We start from the raw sequence: 27,751 nt of genomic DNA on the forward strand, positions 1-27,751 counted from the left end.
AAGCAGCAATTAAATCCACTAAGCCTTGTCCAAATAATTGTTTCATTTCCCTGTAATATTTTTAATGTTACAAAGGCAGTTTCTTCAAAGCAATTCTTTTTTTTTTGTGTGTGATCTCCTATTTATCCATGTGGGAACATGGGTGGAGAGCAGGCCTGGGTTTGCAGGGATTTATGGAGAGGGGGATGCATGGTTACAGTGGGAAAACTAATTTTAAGCTTTTAGTGTTCAAAAAATGTGTGGATGTGGCATTTGGGGACATGTGTGAGTGGTGGCCTTGGCAGTGCTGGGGTAACCACTGGATGGTCTGAGAGGGCTTTTCCAGCCTTCATGATTCCATGGTTGTGTGGGGAATGTGCTGGTAAAGTTCTCCAGGTGTTTCTGGTTTCAAGCAGTGATCTGAAACACCTGGTCAGGCCCAAATGAGCTGGGCTTGCCCAGGTGGGTTTGTGGCTGGCCTGAAGGTCTCTCTCCCAGCAGGGGAAAGAAGGGACCTTCCTCCCCGACAGGGCACAGAGAAGCTCGAAAGAAGATAACATAGGAGATAATGGAGTTAGAGCAACTCCATTTGGGAACCAGAACCCTGGATAAAATCTAGGTAAATTAAATGCCCGCCACGTGGTTTGCTCAGTAGTGATGGAAGAGCCGGTGTTGGGTGCTCTGAGTGTGTCTGGGACAAGGCAAGGTGCCCTCCTGTCACTCTGGAAGGGACCTCGGGGATGCTCTGGTTCCAGGCCTCGGGCCCCTTCATGGGACAGAGCGCGGGGCCCTCAGAGCCCGGCCTGCGCCGCCGGGGGTGCCGGGGCTGCGTGGGACGGGCCGGGGCCGCGGCCGCGCTTCCTCCGATTGTTCTCCTCGCCGGAGCGGGGCGGGGACACGGCGGGGACACAGCGGGGACAGCGACCCCCGAGCGCTGCGTGCGGGCATCGCCCCCAGCCCCGAGCAGCTCCGGCGGGACAGCGCGGCCGGGCCGGGGCGGCGCCGGGCGGGCGGGGGGGCCGGGCCCGGCGGGCGGGCGCTCGGCGATCCCGGAGCGGTCCCGCAGCGATCCCGCAGAGATCCCGCAGCGATCCCCGCGGCTCGCAGCGCGGCCGGCACCGCACGGAGCGGCCGCTTCGCCTCGCGTCGCTCGCCGTCGGTGCCTGTGCGCGCAGCGGCGGCAGCGCCGGGCGGGCCCCGACGGGACGGGGCTGCGGGGGATGCGCGGAGCAGCGCGGCCCGCGCCGGGCCCCGGCGGCCGCCCCCCGAACCCCGCTGCCCGCGGGCGGGCGCCGGGGACGGCCCGAGCCCGGCTCGGGGGGGGCCGCGCCGCCGCCCCCTGAGCGCTCCGCCGGCCCTGCCGGGGCTCCCGGGCCGGGGCCGGCGGGGAGCGCCCGGCGCAGCCGGGAGGGTGGCGGGAGCGGCTCCCGGAGCGGGGCTGCTCCCTGCTCTGGCTTTTCAACTCGAGTCCCTCTCAGGAGCTCGCACCTTCGGGCGCGTTAAAAATTTTGATTTTGTTATTCTTTTTGATATTTTATAACTTTTTTTTACTTTTTAAGATTAAAAAAAAAAACCCAAACAAAACAGTTCAACTTTCCGACGCCAGCGCAGAGTTTTGCCCTGATCGCCGGCACCGCGGGATCGTGCGGCGCCGAGGCCATGCGGTGAGCGAGGTAAGAGCGAGGCTGGCACCGGGGCTGGCACCGGGACCCCCGAGCCCCGTCCCAGGCTGGGGCTGCCCCCGGAGCCGCGGCTTCAATGAGAGTGAAATGTCGCATCACTTCTCTTTGTGTTGTGACACAGAAATCCGTGTCACCGCCGCGCAGGTACCTGCAGGACAAACCCTCCTGTCCCCCAGAACGGGCACAAAGCCGCGAAGTTCGGATTAGTTTCGCAAAACCTCCCTTTTTTATAGAACATCACGTGGGAATCTTTTCTTTGTTGGGTTTTTTTGGCTGTGTTGGAGCTGCTGAGGAAGCACCAGCTCGAAGCTGAGCGGGGCAGTTCCTGCCGCGGGCCCGGGTCTGGGTTTATTTTCCGCCGCGTGTGTCAGAATTGAGTGGTGTGAGCCGGGTTTACACTCGTGTGAGCTCCCGAGGAACGGGGTCACTGCTCGCCCAGGGTGATTCAGGGCGCGTTTCAGTCCAGGGGAACATTTCTGTGGGCTCTGGTGGGAGTTCCGTGCTTAGGAGCGTTCGCTTATTACTGGTTTTAGTGGTTTTGGGGAAGCTGACCGAGAGAAAGTCTCACTCAGGTGTTCATAGAGCCTGGCTGGAGGGCTCCTGTTCCCACCTCCACCTTGGTGCGTTGGTTTTACACCGGAACATTTATGAGATGAGAGATTTCAAAATGCGGGGATTAATGGCTGATCTCACCTCCCTGCTCCTCCCTCAGGTTTTGTTATAAAACAGGGCTCGACTCCTTCCCCGAGTGACGACAGATCCCGGCAGCAGCTCCGTGCTGCGGCGGGACCGGGCTGCGGTGCCCGGGACAGCCCTGAGCCCACGGGGCTGGTGCTTAGAACTGATTAAACCCTCGCTCTGCCGGATCCAAACCCGCTGGAACTGTTGAAATCAAGTATTTATGGAATGCTGCTCGCTCCCTGCTCGGTATCGTCTCTGATTGGCTTTGTAGAAAGTAAAATTGCCAAATTTAGGTCTGTTACAGTAAGTGCTGGAGCAGGTGGATGCTTTGCTGGAGCTCCTGCGCAGAGGGTTTGGGTACCCTGCTCCAGTGCTGGCAGGATGGCTCATTCCTGTGGCTTTTGGTGCCTCATTGACCAGACAGGGACTGGGAGTGCTGAATTTCTGCTGTGTCACCTCGTTTTCCTGGAATTAATTTGATTTATGTGCATTGCAAGGAGAGCTGACTGGGTGTTAGTGTTGGATGGAGAGGGAACACTGTGCTGCCACTCCTCCCTGGTGTCCAGGGAAGTTATGTACTCAAAGCCACCCCGACTGTCTGACACTGAGGTGCCCACTGTGGCCTCAGGGAGGGCTCTGTCCTTCAGGGGGGTGACAGTGACCTTGCTGCCTTGCTCTCCTCCTGCCTTAGGAACTGTCCCACAGCTCAGGACCTTGTCCAGGTGGGACTCCCCGGAGCAAAGGGATGGTCCAAGGGAAGAAGCTGCTGGTGGGGAGACGAGGAAGAGGCAGGTGCATCATCACAAGGGGAGGGAAAATGCATCCCCTCCTTGGGGGAGCCTCCTGATAAATTCAGCTGGAAGTGCTGCAGAAAGGTCTGCTTTGGAAAGATGAACTAAAAGCCACAGGTGCAACAAGTTGATTTCTGGTCCTTTTTGGTTCATCCCACACCTGTTTTAAAGGTTATTTCTTCCCATCGTGGTTCCCAGGCTCTGGAGGCTCCTGCCCACTGTTACCGCTCCTTTTCCTGAGTGCTGATTGCTCTCAGCCATCCTGTTCAGTGGGTTTTTGTTCTCTCCAGCTTGCAGGCTCCTCTGAAACTTCCAGGTCAAGTTCAAGCATAGGTTTGCTTTTCAATTTACTTTACTAAGTCTTAGCAATAGTCTGGGGCATCCCAAGATCTGAGCTGGGGAGCTGAAAACCCCACAGTTAATTACTGGAGCTCAGTGACACTTGGAGCAGTTACTTCTCTCTGTATTCCTGCTGCGGTATTTGTGTCTGGTGATCCCAAAGATTTTCCCAGGTTTTGCACTGATATCAGCTGATTTAATAAAATTCCTCTGCCTCAGGATGGGTGGGAGCTGCTCCACTCCCACCCCTCCATGGGCCAGGTTCCTGCTGGCACCAGGAGCTGGGGATGTCACCACGTGTGCTACAGCCTGTGGCCCCCTGCCAGCCTTGTTTCAGGGCATAAATGTCACCAACTTGGATTTTTGTGGGGTGTTTTTTATGAAAAGTTTGTTGTATTTGGCCTTCTTGCACCCAGCAGTCAATAGCTGTGGGAAGGAGGTTATTTCTGGGTTGGTGCTGACATTAGGACACAGTATTCATTTTCCGTTAAATGACAGATTTATTGGAGTTTTCTTCATCTGCACAGTCTGACCTGAAAACCTGAGTTGGAATTTGCCAGAAGGGGGCATTTTGCAAACATCACAAAGGATTTTGGTGATGGGGAGATGGGCAGGGTGAGCTCGGCTGGAGGATTGGGCAGCAATGCTTGTCTGGGAACCACGGAGTTTTGGGGAAAATTCTCATGCAAATAAACACTAACAAATGAATTTTGGGTCATTTAGTGCTGAGGGCTGAGTGCAAGGAGGCCAGTTCCCAGTCCCACTGCAGCCTGCTGGCTCCAAGTAGTTGGTAAAATAAGAAACTGTGGAGTGGCCTTGGATTTGTTTTTCTGCGAGGAAGCTCTTTGAAAATGTTTTTCCAGTTATCTCGCAGTAATTGTTTCTTGCTGCGGGTTGAGCTCTGGAGTTCTTGCACGAGGTTTCTCTGCCGTTCCTCTCTGGAAGGAGGGTGTGGAGCCCTCAGCTCTGTGTTCCCTCTGTTGGGAGGTGGTGCTGAGCCGCCCGTTGCTCGTCCTGCCCAGTAAAGCCAGTCCTTCTCTGAGGCACACCAGGAGCTGTGCTGGGCTCTGGGGGTTGGTTTTTTGTGGGGGCTGTGTGTTGGATTTGGGGTCCCAGGCAGTGTGTGCTTTCCAGCCTCGCCAGCTCTGTCCTCACCTCTTCTGTCCCCATCCCAAACCCAGAGCCCTCTTTAATTCTGGCATCAAGGCTTAGCTTTCTGTGCCCTTCAACATTTACCTGCTGTAGGTGCTGGGGGATTTTAGAGGCTGCTTGGGGTCAGCCCTGCCCTGGTGCCCACAGCCTTGGCTGGTGGGAGCTGCTGTGTGGGTGGGAAGCTGGTCCTCTCTTCAGCCCTGTGGAGAGCAAGGCAGAGGCAAATTAGGGGAGCTGATGGAAGAAATAGGGTGAAAACCTTGTTTATGTTTCCCTGGTTCCCTCTTTGATGTGCCAGCTGCTGGCCTACAGTTTGTGTGCTAAATCCAGCAGGAAGGGACTGAATTTGGGCACTTGTGTTCATTCCAGGAGGTCTCATGGACGTGCTGGAGCATCCCCAGTGGTTCAGGGTCTGGTGCTAAGCCAGGCTCAGGTGGCATCACCCATTTCCTGAGCTTTTTCCTTCTGCAGTAAATGCTGATCTCTCTGCACATCCAGAGTGATGGGCTTCCTGGGGTGATGGGGAAAGTGTGCAGAAATAAAACCAAATCTTAAAAACACCTTGCTGCTACTTCTCCATTCTTCCCAGGCTTGACTTCTCTCTCAGTTTCTTCCCTTTCTCCCCCTTGGTGGTGCGGGGTGATGGACAATGGTGGCTGTGGCCAGCTCCTCACACCTTGTCTCTTCACACCTTCCTTCTCATGCTCCAGCCTGGGATAATCCACCATTCCTGCTTTGCTATAGGAGCTTGTCCTTGGCTTTTCTCAGGGTTTGGGGCTGTGCTGATCCCTTGTTCCAGATAGAAGCTCCAACACTGGAGCATTTTGGCTGCAGTTGCAGCCTCTGGTGCCTGATGCCATCAGCAGCTCTGTCCTTGCTGCATCTGTGCCATCTTTCCAGGAGAGATGGAGAGATTTCCATGAGCCTCCCAAACCCCAGCATGTTCTGTGCTGCTTTCCCAAGCACTGCAGGATATGAAACATCTGTGAGAGAAAAGCCAGGTCCAGATGTTGCAAGAGGCTGCTGCAGTAATGGATTATCCCCAGCCATTCCCGGCCTGGACGGCTCCTGTTCCAAGCCACCGGTGTGGTTTTTTCCCTTCTTCCCAGCCTGGGCTCAGTTGTGCTGCTTTCCCTGTTGCCAGAGGAGCATCTCAGCACGGGCAGGAGCCTGGAGGGGCTGCCCTGACACCGTGTTCCTGTGGCAGAGCTTTCCCAGGGTGTTTTCTCCCGGGAGCTGGCGCGCGCCGCCGCACAGGAAATTCTGGTTGCACCATTATTGCAGAGTCTATTGTTTGGGGCAAGGGCAGGATTCGGGCTTGCTCACATCCTCCAGTGTCTCACTGTGCTGAAAGGATGTGGTGGGGTAGCCAGGGCTGCAGGAGGAACACAAAACTCCGAGCTGGGTTTGTGCAGAGTTTGTGTTTAGCCCAGATCCCTGCGTTTCTGACCAAACCCGCTCCTCTGGTTTTCCATGGGAAACCTCGGGGTTAAGGAAAACTCGGAGTGAGGATTGAGCAGGTCACAGTCCTTTGTTGCAGTTGGCAGCGTTCTGCTGCTCAGCCCGCTCCTGTCTGGGGATGGTATGTGGTGGACACCTTGTGTAGCCACGTGGGGTGGAGCAGGTGCTCCCTGAGGGGTGTAAAATCAGGGTTTGGGGGATGCAGAAGCCACTGAGCGCTGCTGGAGATGGCAGCACACGTGGCCTGGCTCTCGGGATGTGTGCAGGCAGGCAGAGCACCTGGCAGCTCTGTTTTCACCTGCCACAGCCTCGTGGTGTGACCAGGGCCTGTTCACCTGGCCATGCCTCAGTTCTTATCGGGGTGTTGGAGTGAGCTGCTCTGCCCGAGTTTGCTTTCGCTTTGCCTTTCCCCCTGCACTGATCCTGTGGTTTTGATGGTTGGCAGTGATAGCTGCCTTTCCCAGGCTGGGCTCTGCGGGCTGCAGAGGCTGCTCCTCACTCACCCGTGTGAGCCACAGCTCCTTTCAGGCTGACTGGGATGTTCTGGCTGCTGGCAGGAGCAGGAGGATCCCAGAGCTTTGTTGTCCGGGCTGTGCAGGGTTGGCTGCTCACCCTCCTTGGGTTTTTCATTCCCTTTTGGCTGCCATCCCAAAAGAGGGAAGGCACCAAACCAGGGCGGGTGTAAAGAGTGAAGCTGCACGTTTGACTGTGCAAGCCCAGGGCACTGGGAATATTTCTCTGTCTGCTCTGGGGTGCCCTGACCCCCAGGGGAGCACTGACTCTGACCCTCATCCATGGAGAAAGTGTGGTGTGGAATCCGCAAAAGTGTGAAATAGATTATAGAGAGCAGTGTAGGTATATCACTTAGTGAGAAATGTAGGTTTTCGGATTTTTAGTGTGTTGTGGATGGAAGCATGATGGAGGGCACAGGGTGTTGTCCTGAGTTTCTTCTTCATGCTTCTTCTTCCTTGTTCTTCTTGGGTTTGGGTCAGAAAAGTCCTCATTGTGGGCTCTGTGGGATCAGCTATTGGGTTAAAAGAGAAAATAATTGAGGTGTCCTTTCTTAATTGTTTAGTTTAGTCTTAAAAGACCTTGTAACAAGAGATAGTGAGCCATTTTGTGCCTTCTAATGAAAGGCTGCAGAACTGGTGCTTGTGAGGCTGTTTCACTGATAAAAAATTAGATAAACACCTGGGTCCCAACATGAACTACCTCCTCAAGTGCCTTCAATCCAGACCCAGAGAAACTGATATGTGACATTGCTGCCCTGCTGCACACCAGGGCAGAATTCAGCTTGGAGGTTCCCAGGGCTTTTTCCTGAGCTGCTCCTGCCCCAGTAGAGCCCTGCAGGCTATGCAGGGGGAGGCGGTGCTGGGTTTGTGGAGCAGGGTGGCTGAGCTGGCACAGAAAGGGACCCAAGCAGCCTCTGTGCTGTGCCCGTGCTGCCACGTGCCTGGCAGAGGGACGGGGAGCCTGGCAGCAGCTGTCCTGTGTCCCTCAGCTGCACAAGCCACGCTGGCAGTGCCTGTAGCTCATCTGCTGCTGCTGCTGCTCTCACGCTGGCACAGGGCACCAGCTGATGCCGTCCTGCTGCCACTGGGCTGGCATTGTCTGCCAGGGCCTCCTGCACGCTCAGAGCTTGTTTGAGAGAGCCATGAATCAGTTTAAAGTTGCCCTGTGTCACTCGTGGCTGGGAGGAGTGCCTATTGTGTGAGGGAACAACAGCACTGTGTGAGTGCCCGTCCCCAGCACTCTGCGGGGGGAGGTCACACGTCCCGCTGGCCTGTGGTGGCTGCAGAACCTCCAGAGGGGAGTTTTGACCAGGCAGCTGGGCTCCATCACAGCACCTCTGACCTTCTTCTGCCAGGCTGGGGCAGGGCTGGCACCAGGGTCCTGCCTGAGCTCGGCTCTCCAGCTGAGAGTGAGAGGAGGAGGAGGAGAGGATTCACTGGGTCTTTGGGCACTGAAAGGGCACTTCCCATCAGGCAACCCCAGGGTCTGTCACCACCATCTCATCCCTCCTTTGCTCTCCAGGGAGCTGGACAACGTTTCTGGGCGCAGAGCACGTCCTAAACTGGGTTGCAGCCTGTGTACTGGAGCTGGGAAAGGTTCTGGCAGCTGTGAGAGCAGGAGAGAAGCACACCCTGTGTCCCTCTGCTGTCACCCTGAGAGCATCCACTTAGGGATAAAGGGGAAAGCTGGGACAAGCAGCAGGGCTCAGGGGGATGTCCTGGCAGTCCACAGAGTGCCCTGTGCTGCATGGGCTGGGTGATGGCACCATGGTGAGGGTGGCCCCATGGTGAGGGTAATGGCAGCAGGGTCGGTGTTGCCCCATGGTGAGGGTGATGGCAGCAGGGTCGGTGTTGCCCCATGGTGTGGGTGATGGCAGCAGGGTCAGTGTTGCCCCATGGTGTGGGTGATGGCAGCAGGGTCAGTGTTGCCCCATGGTGAGGGAATGCTGAGCATGGCTGGGGTGGGTGTCTGGGAGCCCAGCTGAGCCTGGGGGGATGCTCTCTGCACCCTGTGCTCTCTCTCTCTCTGTTTTCCAGGGAGATTTCACACACCACTGGCTGATGAGTTGACTTTATGTGGTGCAAGTCCTCCCAAAACAATTTCTTCCTGTTATTGCTGCTCCAGTTTTAGAGAAGTGATAAGAACCTTTTGCAGCGACCTGGTTTCTCCCAGGGGCTCTGCTGCTCTGAGCTGGGAGCTTTGAGCAGCAGTTCCCAGGGTGACTTTTCCTCAGTCCTTCAATTAAATTTCAGAGTTAGATTTAGTTAAATGATTTAAGGAATGTCTGTGTTGGGACTCTCCACAGCCATATGATGTTATTTCCTATGAATTATCTCTTCAGTTGCTCTTGGAGGTGGTTAATGAAGGACAAAGACCTTGGAGAAAAGGCTTGTGTTAAAATGAGAGCTGAGACAACGTGAGGCTGTGTTTGGATCTGGATTGGAGTTGTGGGACTATCCCAGGTCTCAGCCCTGGTGCCTTCAGCTGATGGTTCCTTTTGTCACAGCATTTTGTTTCCACTCCTGCAGAGGCAGATTTTTAAGGCCAGACCATAAATATTCCACTGGGAATGGGGGTGGATCTGAAACCCCCTTCTGCTTGGTTTTTAATTTGTTTTGAGTGGACAAACTGAATATAAAGCAGAGCCACCAGAAATACAGAATCCTAGAATGGTTTGGGTTGGGAGGGACTTTAAAGAACATCTTGTTCCAGTCTCTGGCTGGGCAGGAACACCTTCCTCTGGAAGGTCTGGAGGGCAGCAGCGTGGGCCTGTGCCAGGCAGTGCTGGATCAGCTGTGGTGACCCAAGACAAAGGAATAATTCCGGGTTTCCCAGTGGCAAACAGAGCTGGGAGGGCTCCGGCCGCCGCCGAACAATCGGGGCTGAGCAGGCTGCACTCCTGTTCCTGAGAGAGGCTGCTGGAGGAGGGCAAAACAGGAAAAAAGGCAGTCATGGGGTGAGGTGCTGCCCCTCTGCTCAGGGTGGCAGGGCTGTCCTAGCACCTCAGGTGTGGAGGGTGAGGGAAATGGAGGCCGCAAAAGCCCCTTGTGAATGCAGATGTTTGAGCCACGAGGATTCTGCCAGAGCTGAACTCTTCAGCTGGGCTGTCCACAGGAGCCTCTGGCCGGGTCTGATGCTGGGAGCTCTGTAAATGAGTTGGTGCTTGCAAACAGGGATCCTGCAGAAGGGGTCTGCTGCAGCAAGAGCCAAATCTTTGCTTCTGACCCTTTAGGAGTTGATGTTTTCTTGCTCTGGGATGCAGCAGCAGTGCCTTGCAGTAATCCTCCAAGGGCAGGAACTCCTCTGTGGCCTCTCTCTGGTCTATAATTGGTCTCTGTGACTTCTTGACATAATAATTAAAGCCAACTATTTAAATAAACTTTTGTAAAGATAATGAGTTACATTAGGTAGAAATATTTGTATAAAATGGAAGTAAATAAATGACATAACCAGCCCGTGTTTGACACAGCTAGAAGCAGTTTTCTCCAAGACACAGATTATTCCATAATTGCTCCTTAATGAAGTTCCTGCCTCTTTGCTCTGAAGGGTTTGCCCTTGTCCAGAGCACAGGAGGAAGCAGCAGGTTATATGGAAGTTAGATGATCCAGGCTGGCATGTTTGTACTCCTCAAAGCTCCTCTGTGATCTGTGGGTTCTGCACCTATAAAGGATCAGGGCAGTGCTACAGAAAAGGTCTGCAGGAAACACAGGGAGTCCATTCCTCTGATTTCAGGCTGGAACGTTGTGTGTGATAATTGCTCTGTAATCTTTCCAGGCACCTTGCTTTGATTCCTGGAGAGTCTCACCTTTATTTACAGCTACAGAATGTGTTGATTAGGACAGTCAAAAAGGAAGAATTTTTTGGGAAGAGCTTTACAGCAGAGTGTTGCAGGACAACTCCATGGAACGTGGATTGGTTGCTGGACCAAAGCATTGCCCATCCTCCCTCAAACACACAAAAGGAGGTGCACCTTTGGCTGGAAGCAGGGGGGAGCCATGGATTTAGGTGGTGTTGGAGGACCTTCCCTGGTTCTTTCTGTCTCTTCTGCTGAATGAGGATAACACATGGCAGGGAGGAATACTGAGATCACTAATTTGAGTTTAGTTTAGGCACCTAAATACACCTTGGCATGTGTCAGTGGGAAATCTGATTTTGGTGTTAAGGGCACAGCTTTCTCTCTGGTGATGCCTCAGGTTTTAGATTTTATATTTTTCAGATTCTGTGCAGCTTTAGCGTGTGGGTCTGGGCTTCATATGAGGGGATGGTGAGCTCTGTGCACAGAGCAGGGAGACAAAACAATTCCTGCTCTAGCTGGGACTAAGGACAAATGATCCAAATCTCAGGCCCAAGAGCACAAACACCATGGGCTGGAGAGAGAAAAACAAGAAGGATGGGACTGCATGGGCTAAAGCTGGAATTGGACAATGAACTCCAACATGCAAATGGAGCAGAACTGATCAAAGTGAGAGACCCTGATCAAAGTGAGCAGTCAGGGATTTTGTGACCATTTTGGTTCATCTTGGGTGCAGCCCTGGCTGGGCTCTTGTGCTGCCCAAGGTGCATCCATGGAGGAAATCCTTTTAATAAACCCCTGCTTTATTCTTTAGCTCTCTCCAGCCTCTGCTCTAGCTCAGCCTTCACAAGGCATCACTGGGAGGGGGCAGGATTAGGGGTGTCTGGGAGCATTTCCTGAGCATGCAGGAGGGTTTCTAGAGAAGCAATAATCTGGGACAGGATCTTCTGCAGAGTCCAGCCAAGCAGCCTTCAGAGCCTGCTGTTAATCTGCTCTTCTGCTGGTGGTAGAGGGGTGGGGTTCAGCCTCATATGGCTTAAATTGTGATTTCTAATTGTGGAGGTGTGGGAGCACCATTTTAAGCTGGATAAATAACAGTTGGGTTTGGTCTGGTGGCTGTGCAGCTGCATTGCTGTAGAGATGGGTCAGAACTTTGTGTTCCTGAGTTGGAAGGGACCCACAAGGTTCACTCCTGGCCCTGCACAGGACAACCCCCAAAATCACCAAATAATCCAGCTCCCAGATAAGGGGTTGGATTAATTTCTCTCTTCCTTTGCTCCTTCTCTGCTCCTACCCCCAGTGGAGGGGCAGCCTGGAGGGAAGTTCAGCACGGGCTTCTGCCAGGGCTGGACCAAATGAAACAAGGGTGATGCCTTGGATGTGAGGGTCACAGAGATTTCAGTGGGTTTCATGGATTTTCATTGGGGACTTCATTCCTGCCTCCTTCCTGCCCTGCTGGACCTGTCCTGTCACCCCTGGGGGCTGTGGGGCAGAGGGTCACTGCCTGCCTTCTGTCCACAGGCAGGACTGAAGCACCCACCTGCTCTGTGCCAGGGATGGCTCCTTGCAGCCCTTCCCAGCTGCTCTGTCTTTCAGGGAGATTATTTCTGGCATGCTCTGTCAGGTTTCTTGATTTTCTTGCTGCAGGTAGTTGTGAAACAGCAGCTGTTCTGCAAGTGCCACTGCTGGGCTGGCACTCGTTTGCCTGCTCCTGTGGGGAGGAGGGAGAGAGAATTAAGGACAGACAAGAAAAAGAGGGATTAAAGTCAGTGGAAGATCCCTCTGCTTCTGTGGGTATTGAGTTTTGCTCAGGTTTTCTGCTGGACAAGCCCTTATTCTTTAATGTGTGTTTTTTTTGTTGTTGAAGCATGTCTGTTGTTTCCTCTGAAGGAAGAAGGGGTCACTTTTTCCACACTGCTGACGTGAGCTGTGAATCACAGTGGTTTTGGGAAGGTGCTGTTACTGGGACCTGTCACCTGTCAGAATATTTGCTGCCTTCACCACGATGTCCTGAGGCATTCTGCAGCCCATGTGCCAAAGAATGGGTATGACCACAGCTCAGAATGCACTTCTGGTGCTTCTCAGGGGGATGGGCAGGAAGGATTGGCTCCTTAAAGCATTGAGTTTCCAGGCAGTGCTGTAGCCTATGGATGGGAGGTGATTTTACTACAGGAAGGAAATGTTTCAGCACGTAGCAGAGATCCAGCGCATGGCCTGGAAGCCAAGGGGGTTTTGCCCTGGTGCTCCAGCCACAAGAAAGGCACAACTCTGGAGGGGCATGCAGAGAGCTGAGCAGGTTTTGTGGATGCTGGTAGTGCTGGGGAGCTCCTGGGAGCTGGGGCTGGTGCTGCCCTGCCTGTGCAGGCACGTGGAGCCTGCGTGGGAGTTCCTGCAGCAGCTTGGGCAGGGTTTGAAACCCAGCACTGAGGAAACACGAGCTGGGGTGCCCTGGCTCACTGCACCCTCCACAGGGTTCACATCCTTGCAGAACTCATATCCTTGTCTTTTCTGAGGATTTGCAGCCTCATGTCTGGCTGCTGTGGAGCCCCAGGGCTTTCCAGAGCTGTGGAAGTGTATCACTGCTGCTCAGCTTTGGCTGTACACTGCCTCCTGTAAAGAATTTAGGTTTGTGTGACATGAGCTGGCAAATCAAGATGTTGCTTTTGTTTAGTGGCAATGTTTGGATATCCACGCTGTGCAATTTCCTGCAGAAACTAGATATTGCCTGCACGTGTTCCCAGCCTGTTTGTGTTTTAAAGCCTGGGTGAAGCTGCAGGTGTGCTGGGCTCATCCTTGGATCTGCACCTCAGAGGGGATGGGCACTTTCAGGGTGACTGGTCCTGTCCTCCCCTGCTTGTGGCTTTTGTATAGACCTTTGCCACACATGGCAATAAATTTGTTAGCTGTTGAAAAAGAGTAATTGGAGAGATTACAGAATATACAGAATAGAGAAAAGGTGAAATAGAAAAGTGCCTAATACTCAGAATCCAACCCCCAGCTCCTTGTAAAGAGATTCAGGGTTTGGTCCATAAACAGGGACAAAGGGAACTTTTAGCTGCTCCTGCTCTGCTGAGTGTTGGTCCCTGATAAAAAGGGGTGAGCACTCTTGGGGAGATCAGGGGGGGCAGGCAGAGGAGACACAGCTGTGTGGCCACCTGAGCCTGCTCAGGGGGCAGGGGTTGAGGAGCTCATCAGCAGTGATGCTAATTGGGTGCAGTGTTGGCTCCCTGTGTAGCTGGCTGGAGCAGGCCCTGGAGCAATGGGAGCTGCCAGCCTTTGGCAGGGCACAGCCATGCTGGGCACACGGGCATGGCCAGCAGGGGCTGTGCTCCCATCCCTTCCCCTCAGCTGCTTTAGTGTCCCCGTGGCATGGTCCTGGCAGGTTGGCCTTGGTCAGCTGTGGATTTGAAGCCTTGGGTTAGGAGGTGAGGAACAGCTGGGCTGCGTGAATGCAGGATAACTCAGCAGCATTCCCACCAAGGCATCACCCACCTGCAGTTCCTGCAGGGCATCACTGTGTGCCAGCCTGGGCTCAGTGTGTGCTGCTGCCTGGTGTGCAGTGGCTCTGGATGCAGATAATGGTGAGTTTTGGTTGTTGCTGTTGAGGAGGAAAGCAGCAGAAAGGTGTCAGCCTGTCTAGGAGGCACCTTGTGACTGGAGTGTTCTGCACCAACCTTGTGAGGGAAAAATAAAAGTGCAGGCAGGTGTCAAACTACCAAAAGTTCTCTGTGTGAGCCCTAAAAGTGCCTTTCTGGGGTGAAAAGCCTCAGCCTGAGAGCAGGCCAGGCATGTGGCAGTCACTGTGGTTTTCTAGAAACACCAGAGCAGTTTTTTAATGTGCTTAAAGGCAATTTAGTGCAAGGCCACTTGCCTTCCTGAGCTGGATATCCTGGAGTGCTGTAATGGACAGAGGCACAGCAGGTGTCACTGCCCTGTTTGGGACATCACACCTTCCAACAGCCAGAAACTGCATTATTTTATGGAAAAACATAAACATTCTTAAGGAATTGTTTGGTGCTGAGGGCAAAGACACTTGTACACTTGATACCTGGGGCTCTAAAGTGAGAATTGTCACCAGTTTCAAAGCAGGGCACGGAGATACCTCACCAGTACTCAAAAGGCTGTGCTGGATGAGGTGAGTTTTCCTCAGTGAGGTGCCTGGGGAGTTGAGAGCCAAGCTCTGTGCTTGTATGATTGTGTTCAGCTGCTCTGAGGAAAGGGGAAAGGAGGACAAGGGTAAGTTCCACCCATGCAGCTGCCTGAGAGGAACAGGTCACTTGAGATCTGCTGGGAGGTAGAAATAGGGCTGGAAGTGAGACAGTGAAGTAGAGGTAAGGTGTTCTTTGACATCACCAGGGCCACATCAGGGAGTTGCTGAGTAACCTGCTGAAATAATCTCTGCAAAATGTTTGAACAGAACGGGTTGCTGCCTGTGCTCCGAGTCTCTGCTTGTGAATTTGGGGCTGGCATTGGCACCCAGCTCTTTGTTTCTAATCCTCTGAATGTGCTGAACCTACATTAGCACAGAATCCCAGACTGGGAGGTCTGTAACTATGGCAGTGTCCTCCAAACGTGACCCTCCGCTCCTCATCTCAGCGCTGCCATCGGCGGGTGCCGTGTAAGGTGGCACTCCTTTCTTCTCGTAGTAATTCCATGTCAAAGAGGAAATATAAATAAACTCCCCAAACAAAAGGAGCAAGGAAAAAATAATTCTTTCAAACATTTGAGCAGGAACAATAGGGTAGGATATGCACTCTCTGGGGAGGGGTAATGGCTGAAACCGATAGGAGCACAGTGCTGCCTTGGTCTGTACCTAGCTGGGCTCAGCGAGGATTATTTATAGCAAATGTTATGGCAGAAGCATGTGTGACCTGCAGGCTCCCAGCAAGGGGAAGAGCTTTCCTGTGCTGTCTCTGGGATACAATAGACAATTATTTTGACACTATCTTTGTCTCAAGATATAAACAATTAAATGCTGGCTACTGATTTCTGCTCTGATGTTCAGACTGTGCTTTCTTGCTTAGGGACTTGTAGAGAAGGCAAGGATTTTTGAGAAATGTGAAGTTCCTGAGGCATCTCTACCAAACTGACTAATTGGGAATGCAGAGCAATGTCACAGGCGCTTTGCTTCCCAAAGGTTGGCACCCAGTGGTTCAGTGTTGTTCAGCTGACATTAATGGGGTGTGGATGGGTGTAGACCCCTGAATCTGCCTGTTCCATTGTGTTTTGGCTCATCACTATGGTATTAAAGTACCTACAGCTGCTACTGGATAGTAATTAAATGTTCTTACATATAATTAACTACTTTCAACTGACTGCTGAACAGCTTAAATAATCTACATGTAATGGCAGATATTTTGGTATTAGAATGGTGACAGTTGGTGCCAAATAGCTGGAGAGGTTGGGGAAACAGCTATTGTGCATCAAAACAACCTTGTGCTGGCAGATGACTCCTCCTTCAGACTCCCTCCTTTTCCTGGGGGTCCCTGTCCATCCTGGCTGCCAGTACCAGAAGGATCCTTTGGCATCTCTTCAGGCCTCACCTCAGGTTTATTTTCTGTAGAGCAGAAGAATTCAGAATTGGAAAAAAAAGGAGATGTGTAGGGTGTTGCTGCTGAGGCTCAGTGGGCAGAGGGTGAATCTGCACCTGCAGTTCCTGGATCAGCAGTGTGAATCTGGAGGAACATTTAGCACAGGTGCAGTGCCAGAGGTGTGTGGGTTTTGTGAGAGGCTTGGTCTGAAATCCACCTTCAGCAAGAACTGATTTATTATTTTCGTTATTTCATTCCAGTTGTATTCCAGTGATTTTAGATTTCTGTGTTTTGATCTGGAGCTTCTGCTCAGCTTTGCACAAGGAGCTGGCTGCTGGCTCTCTCCTTCCCTGTGTGTGTAAAGCTGATCCTGGCTTGGTGTAAGGTTTTAGTGCTCTGTGTGCTGCAGAGCGCAGGACTGGTGCCCTGTTCAGCTGCCTGGCAGCTCCCTGCAGTGCCAGCCCATCTCCAGTGTGGAGCTGTGGTGTTTTCAGTGAGCTCCTCCCTGCCTGGCAGCACCAGCACCGGCCCAGTTTGTCTGACAGATGCAGTGGAGCAGCTCTCTCTCCCCCTTGGCCGCTGGCAAAATGAGTCTCCTGCTCTAATTTCATTGTGTTTGGCCATCTCACAAACTCTAAAGCTCCCTGAAATGGGAAGGAAGTAATGTTTAAATTATACATGAGTGAACTGATTTACTCAGCCTGAAGTTTTGAGTTCCGTCCTTATAAATACAGGGCTGGAGCTATCAGTCTGTGCATCCATCTGTCTGCCTGGTGGAGATTGAATTAGCAGGAGCACAAATGCAGATCCAGGACTGTAAAAGCTTTGGCTTAAACCAGTGCAAACCATGTGGGGCCGATGCTGCTGCCACAGGGAACGTGTCGTGTTTGCCTGGGTTTATCTTGTCTGCTAGTCTGCCCTCAGTGATGGAGCAGACCATTGCTGCAGGGTCCCTTCTGCCACTGGCAAGTGGTGAAGTCACCATCCCTGGAAATATTAAAAGAGTGTGTGGATGTGACACCTGAGGACATGGTTTAGTGGTCAGCGTGGTGGTGGTGGTGCTGAGTTGATGGCTGGAATCGATCTTGGAGGTTTTACCTAACCTTAATGCTTCTGTGATTCTAAAACTCAGTGTTTTGATAATGTCTGTCCATTCCTGACTGGGAAGGGATTCAGACTGCTCCTCTGTCTGTCTCCTGCTCCTAATGGAGGGGTTTAGCTTCCTGTGGAAGGGATTTTGCAGAGCATGTGAAATGCTGGTTCAATTCTCTGGTCGCTTCCTATGGGCACGGGGGCGCTCCTTGGGGAGCCCGGTGCCGGAAAGTCGTAACTGAGCTCACTGATGGCCTGGAGATCCCTTTTGCAGATGTTTCACCCAGGTCTCTCCTTCCACCTCGATTGAAATAAATGAACAATCAGGCTGCAGTGCTGCCATGCCTGGCCGGGGCCCAGCAGCAAACCGTCCTCCTTGACCCAGAAGCAGAGGATGCTGGATTTTTGTACAGGCTGCATTGGTTTATGGGGTGGGGATCTGCCAGGTGGGCAGGGACTTGATCATCAGCTGTGTCCTCAGGGTGTGCTCTGTGAGCAAACACAGCTCTGCCCTTGGTCCTTGGATGCAGCACCCAGCAAGTCTGAAATGTCTGTGGAGACATAAACAGAAAGGGGGAGAAGTCACGATTCTCTCCCTATTTGTTTGACCTAAATACATTGAAGTAACTGGACCCCCATGAAAGAGATAATTTCCTGACGCTGGAGAGCTTAACATCTGTTTCCTCCCATTTTTTTTCAGTGGTAGAACATGGTAACGGAAGAACTGGCGGGGTTTTCTTTCCTCTTTTTCTTTTGTATAGCAAGAGGCTCTGCATGCTTGGGCTAAATACGCTCTCCGAGAGCAGACAGGTTTCTCTCAAGGGTTATATGATCATTTGTTCTCTATTTTCTCTCCTTCCTGCCTCCCCCCGCCCCTCCTGGAGAGGAGCGGATACAGCGAAGCCCAGGCAGGACTTCCTTAGCTCAGCCGTGCCTCTGGCAGGCTGCGCCGCGTGCCCTCTCCCTGTCACCCCCCTTCCCCGAGAAACAATGGCCAAAGGCTCCTTCTTGTTTGTTATTTTGGATCCTGCAGAGGAAGAGCCGAGTGGAAGATCGTGTCCCTGGGGGCCCTTGGTGCATTCCAGCTCTGGCAGCGCCCGGCGAGGCTGTCGGCGCCTGGGCCGCGCCAGCCCTGGGGCTTTCGCTCCAGCCCTGTGCTCCTGGGGGGGACACTGGGCTTGGAAGCAAATTTAGCACTGCTGAGAGGTGAGAGGAGAAGGGATGGAGAGCCTTGAGGGGTGTCTGGAGTCACTGCTCCACAGTGAGTGCAGATCCTGTCCTTGGAACATCCAGCACAGCGCAGGTTGTAACAGTGCCAGGAGGAGCTGGGCTTTTCTACTGACTGTTCTGACATGGTTTGAACCCCCAGCTTCTCCTTTGCACTGAGCCTCAGACTCTCTCTGCCTTTGGCTCCAAAACCTCCAGGACAACCTGGGGTCTCTCCAGGTGCTGTGAGCCAGCGGCTCTGTGGAGGAGAGCACAGTGTCTGGCACATGATCCTGTCTAGGCTGCCCCAAGGGCAACCCCACCACCAATTTCCTCTTTGTTCCTTTCAAAGGTTTGTTGTTTCTCAGGGCCCCAGTCAAAACAGTTCTTTCGGGTCACTTGATAGGAGGGATTTACCATTTGCTGGGAACCTGGAAGATGCGTGCTTCAGAATGCCACAGCACCAAGGGATCCTAGAAGCACAGAATGGTTTGGGTTGGAAGGAACCTTTGAAACCATCTCATTCCACCCTGCCATGGGCAGGGACCCCTTCCCCTATCCCAGGCTGCTCCAAGCCCAGTCCAGCTCGGCCTTGGACACTTCCAGGGATCCAGGGGCAGCCACAACTTCTCTGGGCATCCTTTGCCAGTGCCCTCCTAGTGCTTCAGAGCACTAAATACATTTTTTATAAAAGTTACTTCTGTTTGTTGTCCAAAACCTGCAGAATTCTGAAGAAGATTACAGGAATCGTGTGGTGCCTGCCTGGCAAACAGCCTGAAGTGTGTGCTGTTAAATGAGCAGTTTCTTTCCATCATTAGGGTCTCTTGAGAAAACTCAGCCTGGATCAGGCTAATTCTATTTCCTAAATGATGCTCCTTTCTAGTAGGTCTTGCTACCCTTCTGCTTTTGGACCTGGTGTCGTGGTTTAGCCTGGTTAAACAGGCTGGTTTTGTGCTGCTTGTGGATAACTTGTGTAGGGCAGCTCAGCAGCAGGAGATTGCCCATGGAAAGTGTCACTCCCTGAGGGGTGGCTTGTGACAGCCCTGATTGCTTGGGCCTGATTTAGTGTCCTTTAAGTCTCTGAGAGCTGTCAACTTTAGTGGGTGTTCCCTGGGCCTGTGCTGTATTTCTGCTGGCTGTCTGCTAAATCACACTGAAAAGGAGCAAAATTGCTCTTACTCCCACCTGTATCGTGCCGGAAGAGCCTGTTGCCAAGGGAATATTGTGCAACCACGAGTGAGGTACAGAGCATCTATTTCTTTCGTAGAGATTGGGATAACACAAAAAATATGGAAAGAATTTGGAGGGGGAGTCATGGCTGCAGATACAGATGTTTGTGTAACACACCTGGTGCCCTTGGCTGAGGATTTTATTAATCCCAGCATATTCATCCCCCTCAGTGACCTGGAAAAAGAAAGTGAATTTTCAGACTGAAGGGCTGCTTTGGGAAGAGCAGGGCAAGGCAGGGACCCACACAGCCCCTGTACACTGGAGCTGTTGGCAGTGTTTGCTTGGTAGCTGGAGTTTTATAAAGCCATCTTCCCCTCCAGGTGAGATTCTGTGTGTTTTGGAGAGCAAACACACCAGCCTTTGGTCTCCAAACTTGGCTGAGCCACTCTCCTTAGGCTCAGGTGATCTGCGGGCAGTGGAAGAGGTGGAAGGTAATTGTGTGGTTAAAGCCCTGCTTTAAGTGATGGTAGTCCCAGCTCAGCTGCTGGGAGGGGACTTGCTACTACTTGACATCTGCAACTGCAGCTCAAGAAGTGGAAAAATAAACATGTGGTTGACAAGTGGTGTAGTTTTCTGACTAATAGCTGTTCCCACAGCGTTTCTTCAAAACCTCTTTCCCCTGCACCCCAGAAAGGTGAGCAGTGGTTCATCTGACACTCTCAGGACTGCTTTCCTCCATATTCAAATTTTATTTTGTCATGATGGGCCTAAATGCCCCCAAGGCCCTGTGGTTTGGTTGGTAAAGTCACCTTTGCCCTGCTTGGCTGGGGGAGGCACAGGTTGCCCCAGGCAGCTGCTGCAGGTGTTTGCAGAGCGGTGGGTGCTGCCTTCAGCAGCTCCAGCAGGCAGTGCAGCAGAGCAGATTTTGGCTCCTGCTCAGGAACACTGAAGGAAGCTGGCTAAAATTTGCCTCGGGGGTGGGAGGTTTGCTCTGGGTGAGACAGTGTCAGTCCTGGGGCTGGAGCTGGCTTAGGGGCAGTGCTGGACTGTGGGTGCTGAGGAGGCTGTGCTGGGAGTTGGCTCTTGCCAAGGTCTGCCTCTGGTTTTGATGCCTTCAGTTTTAGTTTTCATGTTTTCCAGATTCTGTACTGCATTAGTTCATAACTCTGAATTTCATATCAAGCGTTTGCAAGCTCTCCTCACAGCTCAGGCACACAGAACAATCCTTTTCCAGCCCCAGAACCAAGGACACCACTGCAGCTTCAGGCCCAAAAAGTGCAAACAACAGAGAACTGAGGAGAGCAGTCTGGGAGGATGGGACTGCATCCCCTGGAACTGGAATTGGACAATTAACCCCAATGTGGAAATGGACCAAAACTGATAAAAGTGTGAGAACTGGTGACCCTCGTCCAGCTGGGGTGCAGCCCTGGCTGGGCTCTTGTGCTGCCCAAGGTGAAACCTGTGAAGGCCTTTTAATAAATCCCTGCTTTATTCCTTCAACTCTGCCCAGCCTCTGCTCCAGGAGCCTCTCAAGGCATCAGTTTCAGTGTGTGCTGTCCTGCAGATGTGACTAGGGGGAATTTAAACACCAGCAAGGTGGTTTTGAAGATGAAGAGAGGTTCAGGTGAGGCTTTGGTGGAAGGGGAGATGGAGAGGAAGAACCAAGCACTGGTCACAGAATGGTTCTCCGCTCTGCTTAGAGTGCTCGGGTCTGGCTTCATGGTGGCAGCTCTAATTTACATCTGCTTTAAAGCTGCTTAAAAAAAAAAAAAATACAACCCCTCCTTATTTAATTTTAAATCCACCCATGTGCCCTGTGATTCTGGATTCTGTTGCTTCTCTGGGGAGAGCTGTGCAGGATCTGTCCCTTGTTATGGGCTCTCTTTTGCCTGCCACATGAGGAACAGCCTGTCTCCTCTGTGCTAGCATCCCTCCAAAGACTTCACAGGCAAGCCTCTTCCCTTTGAATCTTCTTTCCTCATGCAGGATCCACCCAGCCAAAAACAATAAAACATAAAACTGGAAAGAGAAAACAAACAAAAAACCAGGGCCGTTTGTGATTTCTGTCTTTTGCTGCCAGTTGGCTGCACGACTTGAAAGGACTGAAGTGCTCTTTTTTTTTGCCCCACCACTCCTTCCAACCCATTCCAATGTGTTAGTCTTTAAGCTGCAGCAGGAATGTCTGGGAATAACTCATATCCCAAAGTGACAGACTGAGAAATGAGGAGCTGGTCTTCTCCTCAGGCACCAGATCCTGCTCAACCCTTGGTTTTTTGGGAACAAAAGCTTCTGTGGTCTCTGCAGGGACCCATGGCAGCACAGCTCCAGCATGAATTTCTGCTGCAGGGCTTAAATGTAGACAGGTGGTGCTGAGGCCCAAAAGTGCCTGGGGAAGGAGGTTCTTTCTTAAAACCTCCATGGTGGTGGGTACAGGAGGCTGAGGGAAGAGACAGCTAGAGCAGAGCTTCAGCACTGTGCTTGGGCTGGGCAACTCTGGGGTGTGACTGGAGGTAACCCACTGAGCTGGGGGACTGCACAGGGTGTGTGGCAGTGGTGGCTGGGCTGGGGAGCTGTATCTGGCAGTGGGAATTTAGGATGTGTAACTGTGGGGTGTGTTTGGCTGTATCCAGTGGTGTTGTGCAGCTGTGGGGTGTATTTGGCAGTGCACATTTAGGCTGTGTCACTGTGGGGTGTATTTGGCTGTATTCCTTCAGGATGTGTAACTGAGTGGGGTGTACTTGGCAGTGTCCATTTAAGGTGTGAAGTTGTAGGGTGTGTTTGGCTGTATCCAGTGATGCTATGTCCCTGTGGGGTGTGTGTGGCTGTATCCAGTGATGCTGTGTCCCTGTGGGGTGTGTTTGGCTGTATCCAGTGATGCTTTGTCACTGTGGGGTATGTTTGGCAGTGCAGATTTAGGCTGTGTCCCTGTGGGGTGTGTTGGGCAGTGCAGATTTAGGCTGTGTCCCTGTGGGGTGTGTTTGGCAGTGCAGATTTAGGCTGTGTCTCTGTGGGCTCTGTTGGGCAGTGCAGATTTAGGCTGTGTCACTGTGGGCTCTGTTGGGCAGTGCAGATTTAGGCTGTGTCTCTGTGGGCTGTGTCACTGTGGGCTGTGTTGGGCACAGGCAGTGCCACCAGTGTCTCCACCACAGCCCTGAGCAGAGGCAGCAGCACCTCACATGGTGAGGTGATTTTTTGCCCTTTAATAAATGGCAAAAATGGCCAGGAGCAGTGAAGGGGAGATAAAAGAAGGTGAGAAGCAGCTCTGTGAGCTCTGAGGCTGGTGGAGATGGTGAGGATGAGGTGCTGAGCAGGGGTTGATCCCTGGCAGGAGTTGTGGCCTGTGCAGGCCCCACACAGGAGCAGGTTCCCTGACAGGACTGGGACCTGTGATGGCTCCACAAGGCAGGAATGGGACCTCTGGAGGCTCCCCACAGGACCAGGGGGATGTTCCTGGTAGGAATTGTAGCTTGTGGAGCTGATTCCTGGCAGAAATTGTAACAAGTGGAGGCCCCACACAGGAGCAGTTCTCTTGTCAGGAGCCGTGGCCTGTGAAGGCCTCACGGAACCTGGGATAACTATGAGAAGGAGGGACAACTATCATGTCCCAGCCGTACCTGTTCCAGTTCCCAATCCTTCTGCACCCCTTGATGGGAGGTAGATCCTCTCAGAAGATGGGGAAGTTGAGCCATGGTGGGTGGGGGTAAGACATGGTGTTAGTTTTATCTTTGTTTCTTGTTATCCAGATCGGTTGGCAATAAATCAAATTACCGGGGATTGAAAAGGGGTCACTGTATTTTTATAGCAGCCCATCAGCTTTTTCCTCTTATTTCCCCCCTTGCCTCGGGTGGGCAGCACAGTGAATGGACATCTGGCAGCCCACCAGAGCAGCAAACACTCATTTCTGCTACCCTAAGTACAGCTGGTGCCAAAAATGCTTGGCACAAGCCCTGTGGCAGGGCTCAAGGAAAGCCAGATGACTGTTGTCCATAAAAAAGAGGGATGCTGGTTGTTTCTCTTGGCTGTGCTCTGCTTCCGTGGTGCCTCTGCCATCCCTGGGGGTCTCATGGTGTCCCTTGATGGAGGCAGACATGGTGGCAAGGTAGAGACAGACTTATTTGACTGAATGCAAGGCCCATAAGATGCCCAGGGCAGTAGCTGCTGCATTTATAACCTTAGTTTTAGCAGAAATAGCAAGTTTAAATGTTTTTAGTAGATATTGGGCCTGTTCACAGTGCTGGTGTGGCTTTCCTGCTGCTTGGGGGAAAATGGAGAGTTTCTCCATCATCAAACCTATGTCTTGGGGGGTTCACTATTTCTTTCTTCTTCCTCCTAAGAGTAGGATTGGAAGCTAAGGGAATTTAACCCCGTTGAGTGCCTGGCATGTAGTTCTGCTTTCTAGACAGCAAACCCAGGAGCAGCAGGTCCAGCCCCATGAAGCTGTAATATCGAGACAGGGTAGATGTATTCCAGTGGAAGGGAAGCTTTAGGAGCTGAGCAGGAGTTCAGCTGTATTCCCACAGCTGGTTCAGAGTGGTTTCCATTGCTGCTCTGGATGGGGGAACTGGATTTTTAATCGTGTCCACTGGAACTCACTTGAGGGAACACGTTTTTTGTAGTGTTGAGTGGTGGCCAAGCAGCTTTCATTGAGCAGACCAGTGCCAGGAGGGTTTCCAATGCTGGTGCCATTGCTACAGTATGAAAAACCTGGCTTGGATATTCCACGAGTTTTCTGATGTTGTAGTATTTTACAGTTGCATTGCTTCCAGGAAAAGGCTCATCCTGACTTTTCTTTGAATGGCTGCCTGGAGAGACTGAGCTATTGGGAGCGTGGTGACAGTTCCTGGCAGATGGGGGTGGTGGAGATGACAGTGACATGTGCAGGGGCACTGACTGGAATTTCCTCTCTCCTTTCTGCCATGAACTCTGATGCATTTTGAGTCTCTGTGGCTTGCAAAACGAAGATGTGATTCTTGGGATTCTGAGCATACTTTGTGTTAACTTTATTAGTGCAGGAAGTTTATTTGCGGTCACTAAGTGTTCAGTCATTTAAAGCAGATTTAAGTAGCTTTAAAATTTATATGGTTTGGAAGCAAAACTTTGGCCTCCCTGGAATCAGTGGGGAAAACCACCACCGCCACCGGGATAAGGTTTGACTCGTGATGTTTTAAGAAATACATCTTCTAAAAGGTTTCTGCTCTAATTGCATTCCTTTGTTCTTTTCCCTTAAAGTCTTGTGAAGAAAGCAATCTGAGGACCATGCATCCGTGACTCCTGGAACCAGCCTGTGAGCCAGGGCAATGGAAGTTCTAGAGGGCCTCCAGCGTACTGCTTCCGTGAGCATTCCCAATGGATGTGCCAACAGGATTTCCCAAGGAAACATGGAGGGAGGGAGCACTGATGCCTTGGAGGCCTGCGGTGCTGAGCACTGCGCCTCTGGCGACGCAATCCCCGGTGAGCAGGAGGAAACACACAGGTATAAGAAGACAACCAAGGGCAGCCGGATCTGGAATTTTGTCAGACGAAGGAAAGGACTCTCCACGAATAAAGACAGGCCCCAGTCCATGATTCTGCTTGGAGTTGCCTCTGAGGCATCAGAATTAAAAAAGCCATCCTTCATGGACAGGGTACGCTCGTCAAAAAAGGGAAGATCCTCCAGGACACCCAAGAACGTGGATTTGAGAGCATCCAGAGTGCAGGACATGTGTGACCCTGAGGAGGACCTTCATGGCAGTGGGCAGAGAGCTGTCTACAGGGTTAGGAAGCTGGGCGATGGCCGGAGGCCCTCCCGCCACTCGTACGCGGGGTACATTGAGGATTTGGACTCTTCTTTTGAGGACATAGAGCTGAACATCAGCATTCCTGAACTTGATGCCACTGAAAGTAAATGTCTCAGGGATATCAGTGGCAGATTACGCGGTGAGGATAATGATGGTAACTGCCACAGAATACCGGCCAGGAAGAGCGAGTCTTTGAATTTTGAGCACGTTAAGAGTCCTGCAATTACAGAAGGGGACAATCAAAAGAGGTGTGCTGTGCTCCCACAGGAGAGCAGGAGAGGAAGGAGCTCTGATGTCTGGAGCTATCTGAAAGGAATTTCATTAGCTAGCAAAGATAATTCAAAGCTCCCAGATCAAAGGGCTGAAACCAATTTCCAGAACTTAGAAAATACAACTGATCATTCCGCTTCTTACTTTGACTTTGATACGAGATGTGAGGAAAATCTCAGCCAGCGAAAAAAATCAAACGGTGCTGCCAAAGCCACTCACTTTGGGGGTGTTGTGAGGTTCTTAACCAGCGTGGCCGAGGCGGCTCGGCGGCTGCGAGGCTCCTCGAGGGCATTCTCCCCCGATGAGAAGAGGCCTCAGCGCAGTTTCCGGGGCCGCAGGCAGGACGTGGCCTCCGCCAGAGAGGGCTTGGTTTTTGAGAACGAGAGCGCGAAGGCCTTCTGCACGGTGGGAGCCTGCCTGCAGTCCCCGGATTCAGGCACGTGGGAGAACCTGAGCTTTGAGAGTCTGGGGGGGAAGGAGTCCCTGCAGCACTGCAAAACCACAGATGGGCTGAAAGGCGTTGGTTCCTCTGGCCTGGACAGTGGCAATGACAGGCTTAATGAAACCTCACCTTCTCCCTTTGGGCCAGAGCCATCCATGTCCCACCAGGCAGAGCTTGCAGATGGCTCTTTCACTGAACTGAACAGCAAAGACCCCTCTGAGGATCTGGTTGAACTTCCACAGATGACTGTGGCTGAACCAATTGAGGACCTGGGCACTACTGCAGAGAAGACCCAGGACATGGCCAGGGATCTGCCATCTTGTCGTGATCTTCCTGTGAATAGTCTGGATACTGTGGACCTGGGCTGTTCTCCAGCTGCCAGTGGGGACTTTTCTGCAGAAACTGAAGTGCAGACTCACCTTCCACGAGAATCGCCAGCTAAATTTGATTCTGGAGATGTGGCTTGTGCCCCAATGGTTGCTAAAGACATGGATCCATCTTCTGCAGTTGCTCAGGAGCTTTCAGAGACAGAACTGGATAATCAGGACTTGAGAAATCCTGAGCTGCCTTTGCAAAACTTGTCTGGAAGTGAGCCGGAGTTTCAAGACACTGGCAGTACCCTGGAGAGGGTCGTGGGCAGGGACCTGGCACCTTCTCCCAGTCTTCCTGTCAGTAATCTGGATGCTGCAGGCCTGGGCTCCTCTCCAGCTGCTGATGGTGCCTTTCCTGCAGTGACTGAGGCTCAGGCCCACCTTCCACAGACATCACTGACTAAACTTGATACTGAGGATGTGGCTTATGCCCCAGCGATTGTTAAAGACATGGATCCATCTCCAGCTGCGGCTCAGGAAATTTCAAGGACAGAACTGGATAATCAGGACTTGAGAAACCCTGAGCTGCCTTTGCAAGACTTGCTGGGAAGTGAGCTAGGGATTCAGGACCTGGGCAGTACTCCAGAGACATCACAGGTTGTGGCCAGGGATGTGCCACCTTCTCCTGATCTTTCTGTGAATAAACTGGGTGCTGTGGACTTGGACCATTCCCCAGCTGCCAATGGTGACTTCTCTGCAGCACCTGAGGCTCTGATCCACCTTCCCCAGGCAGCTGTGACTGAAGAGATCCAAGACACTGTCAGTACTCTGGAGAAGAGTAAGGTCGCGTGCAGGGACCTGCCACCTTCTCACAACATTCCTGAGAATATTCTGGATGCTGCGGACATGGGCTGTTCTGCAGTTGCTGATGTGGACTTTTCTGTAGTGACTTTTTTAAAGTGTTCCACAGTGAGAAGGCAGGGTTTGGAACAGCCCGGTGGCCGCATTAAAAAGCGGGGAACCACTTCATTTGTGGAACAAAACTCTGTGGAAATCATGGACAGAGTGGAAGAGTTTGACTGCAGCACGGAGTGCAGGCCCTTCCAGGTGCACGTCTCGAGGATTGTTGCTTCTGGACGCCTCAAAAATGGAAAGGTAGGAGCAGCTTTGTAAGGTTTCCAATAAGACCACACTGTTGTACATCTCCAGAAGCTGGTTTGCACTTGAAAGCATTTTTTTGCATCCCTCATTGGGATTTGCAGCTAAGGGGGTTGTTCTGTGAATAGTGGTAGCAGACACAGCTCTTAGATCAGTCTGAGTCTGAGCTCTTTAACCTCCAGAGCTGCTTCTCCTAAGACCTTTCGTGTGTATCAGCGTCTCTTGAAGAGGGTGTAGCAGTTTATGTATTCCTAGACACTAGCTTTAGTTTTTTTCCTCTCTGCATTTAGGTTCATTGGAAGTAGAAGCTCCTAAGAAGAGGGGTTTTAAAAACGGAGATTTTTAAGTGTGCCGTGGGCAAACAGAATTCAGCAATTGCACTTTGACCTCTGTGATTCTTTGC

General features: G+C 52.2%; 1 protein-coding gene across 2 annotated transcripts in view; it reads left to right on the forward strand.

Moving 5' to 3' along the window:
- Positions 1–1,379: 1,379 nt before the first annotated feature.
- Positions 1,380–27,751, forward strand: part of ARHGEF9 (Cdc42 guanine nucleotide exchange factor 9) — a 202,913-nt gene continuing 176,541 nt past the window's right edge. The window contains exons 1-2 of one of the 2 annotated variants that reach the window (XM_059858909.1): positions 1,380–1,652; positions 24,620–27,345. In XM_059858909.1, the coding sequence (XP_059714892.1) occupies positions 24,688–27,345 (2,658 nt within the window). In that variant the 5' untranslated portion in view covers positions 1,380–1,652; positions 24,620–24,687. The remainder of the gene's footprint in view (positions 1,653–24,619; positions 27,346–27,751) is intronic. The other variant, XM_059858908.1, reaches the window with a different exon arrangement.

The sequence above is a fragment of the Haemorhous mexicanus genome, chromosome 14 (assembly GCF_027477595.1).
Source record: "Haemorhous mexicanus isolate bHaeMex1 chromosome 14, bHaeMex1.pri, whole genome shotgun sequence".
Taxonomy (NCBI): Eukaryota; Metazoa; Chordata; class Aves; order Passeriformes; family Fringillidae; genus Haemorhous; species Haemorhous mexicanus.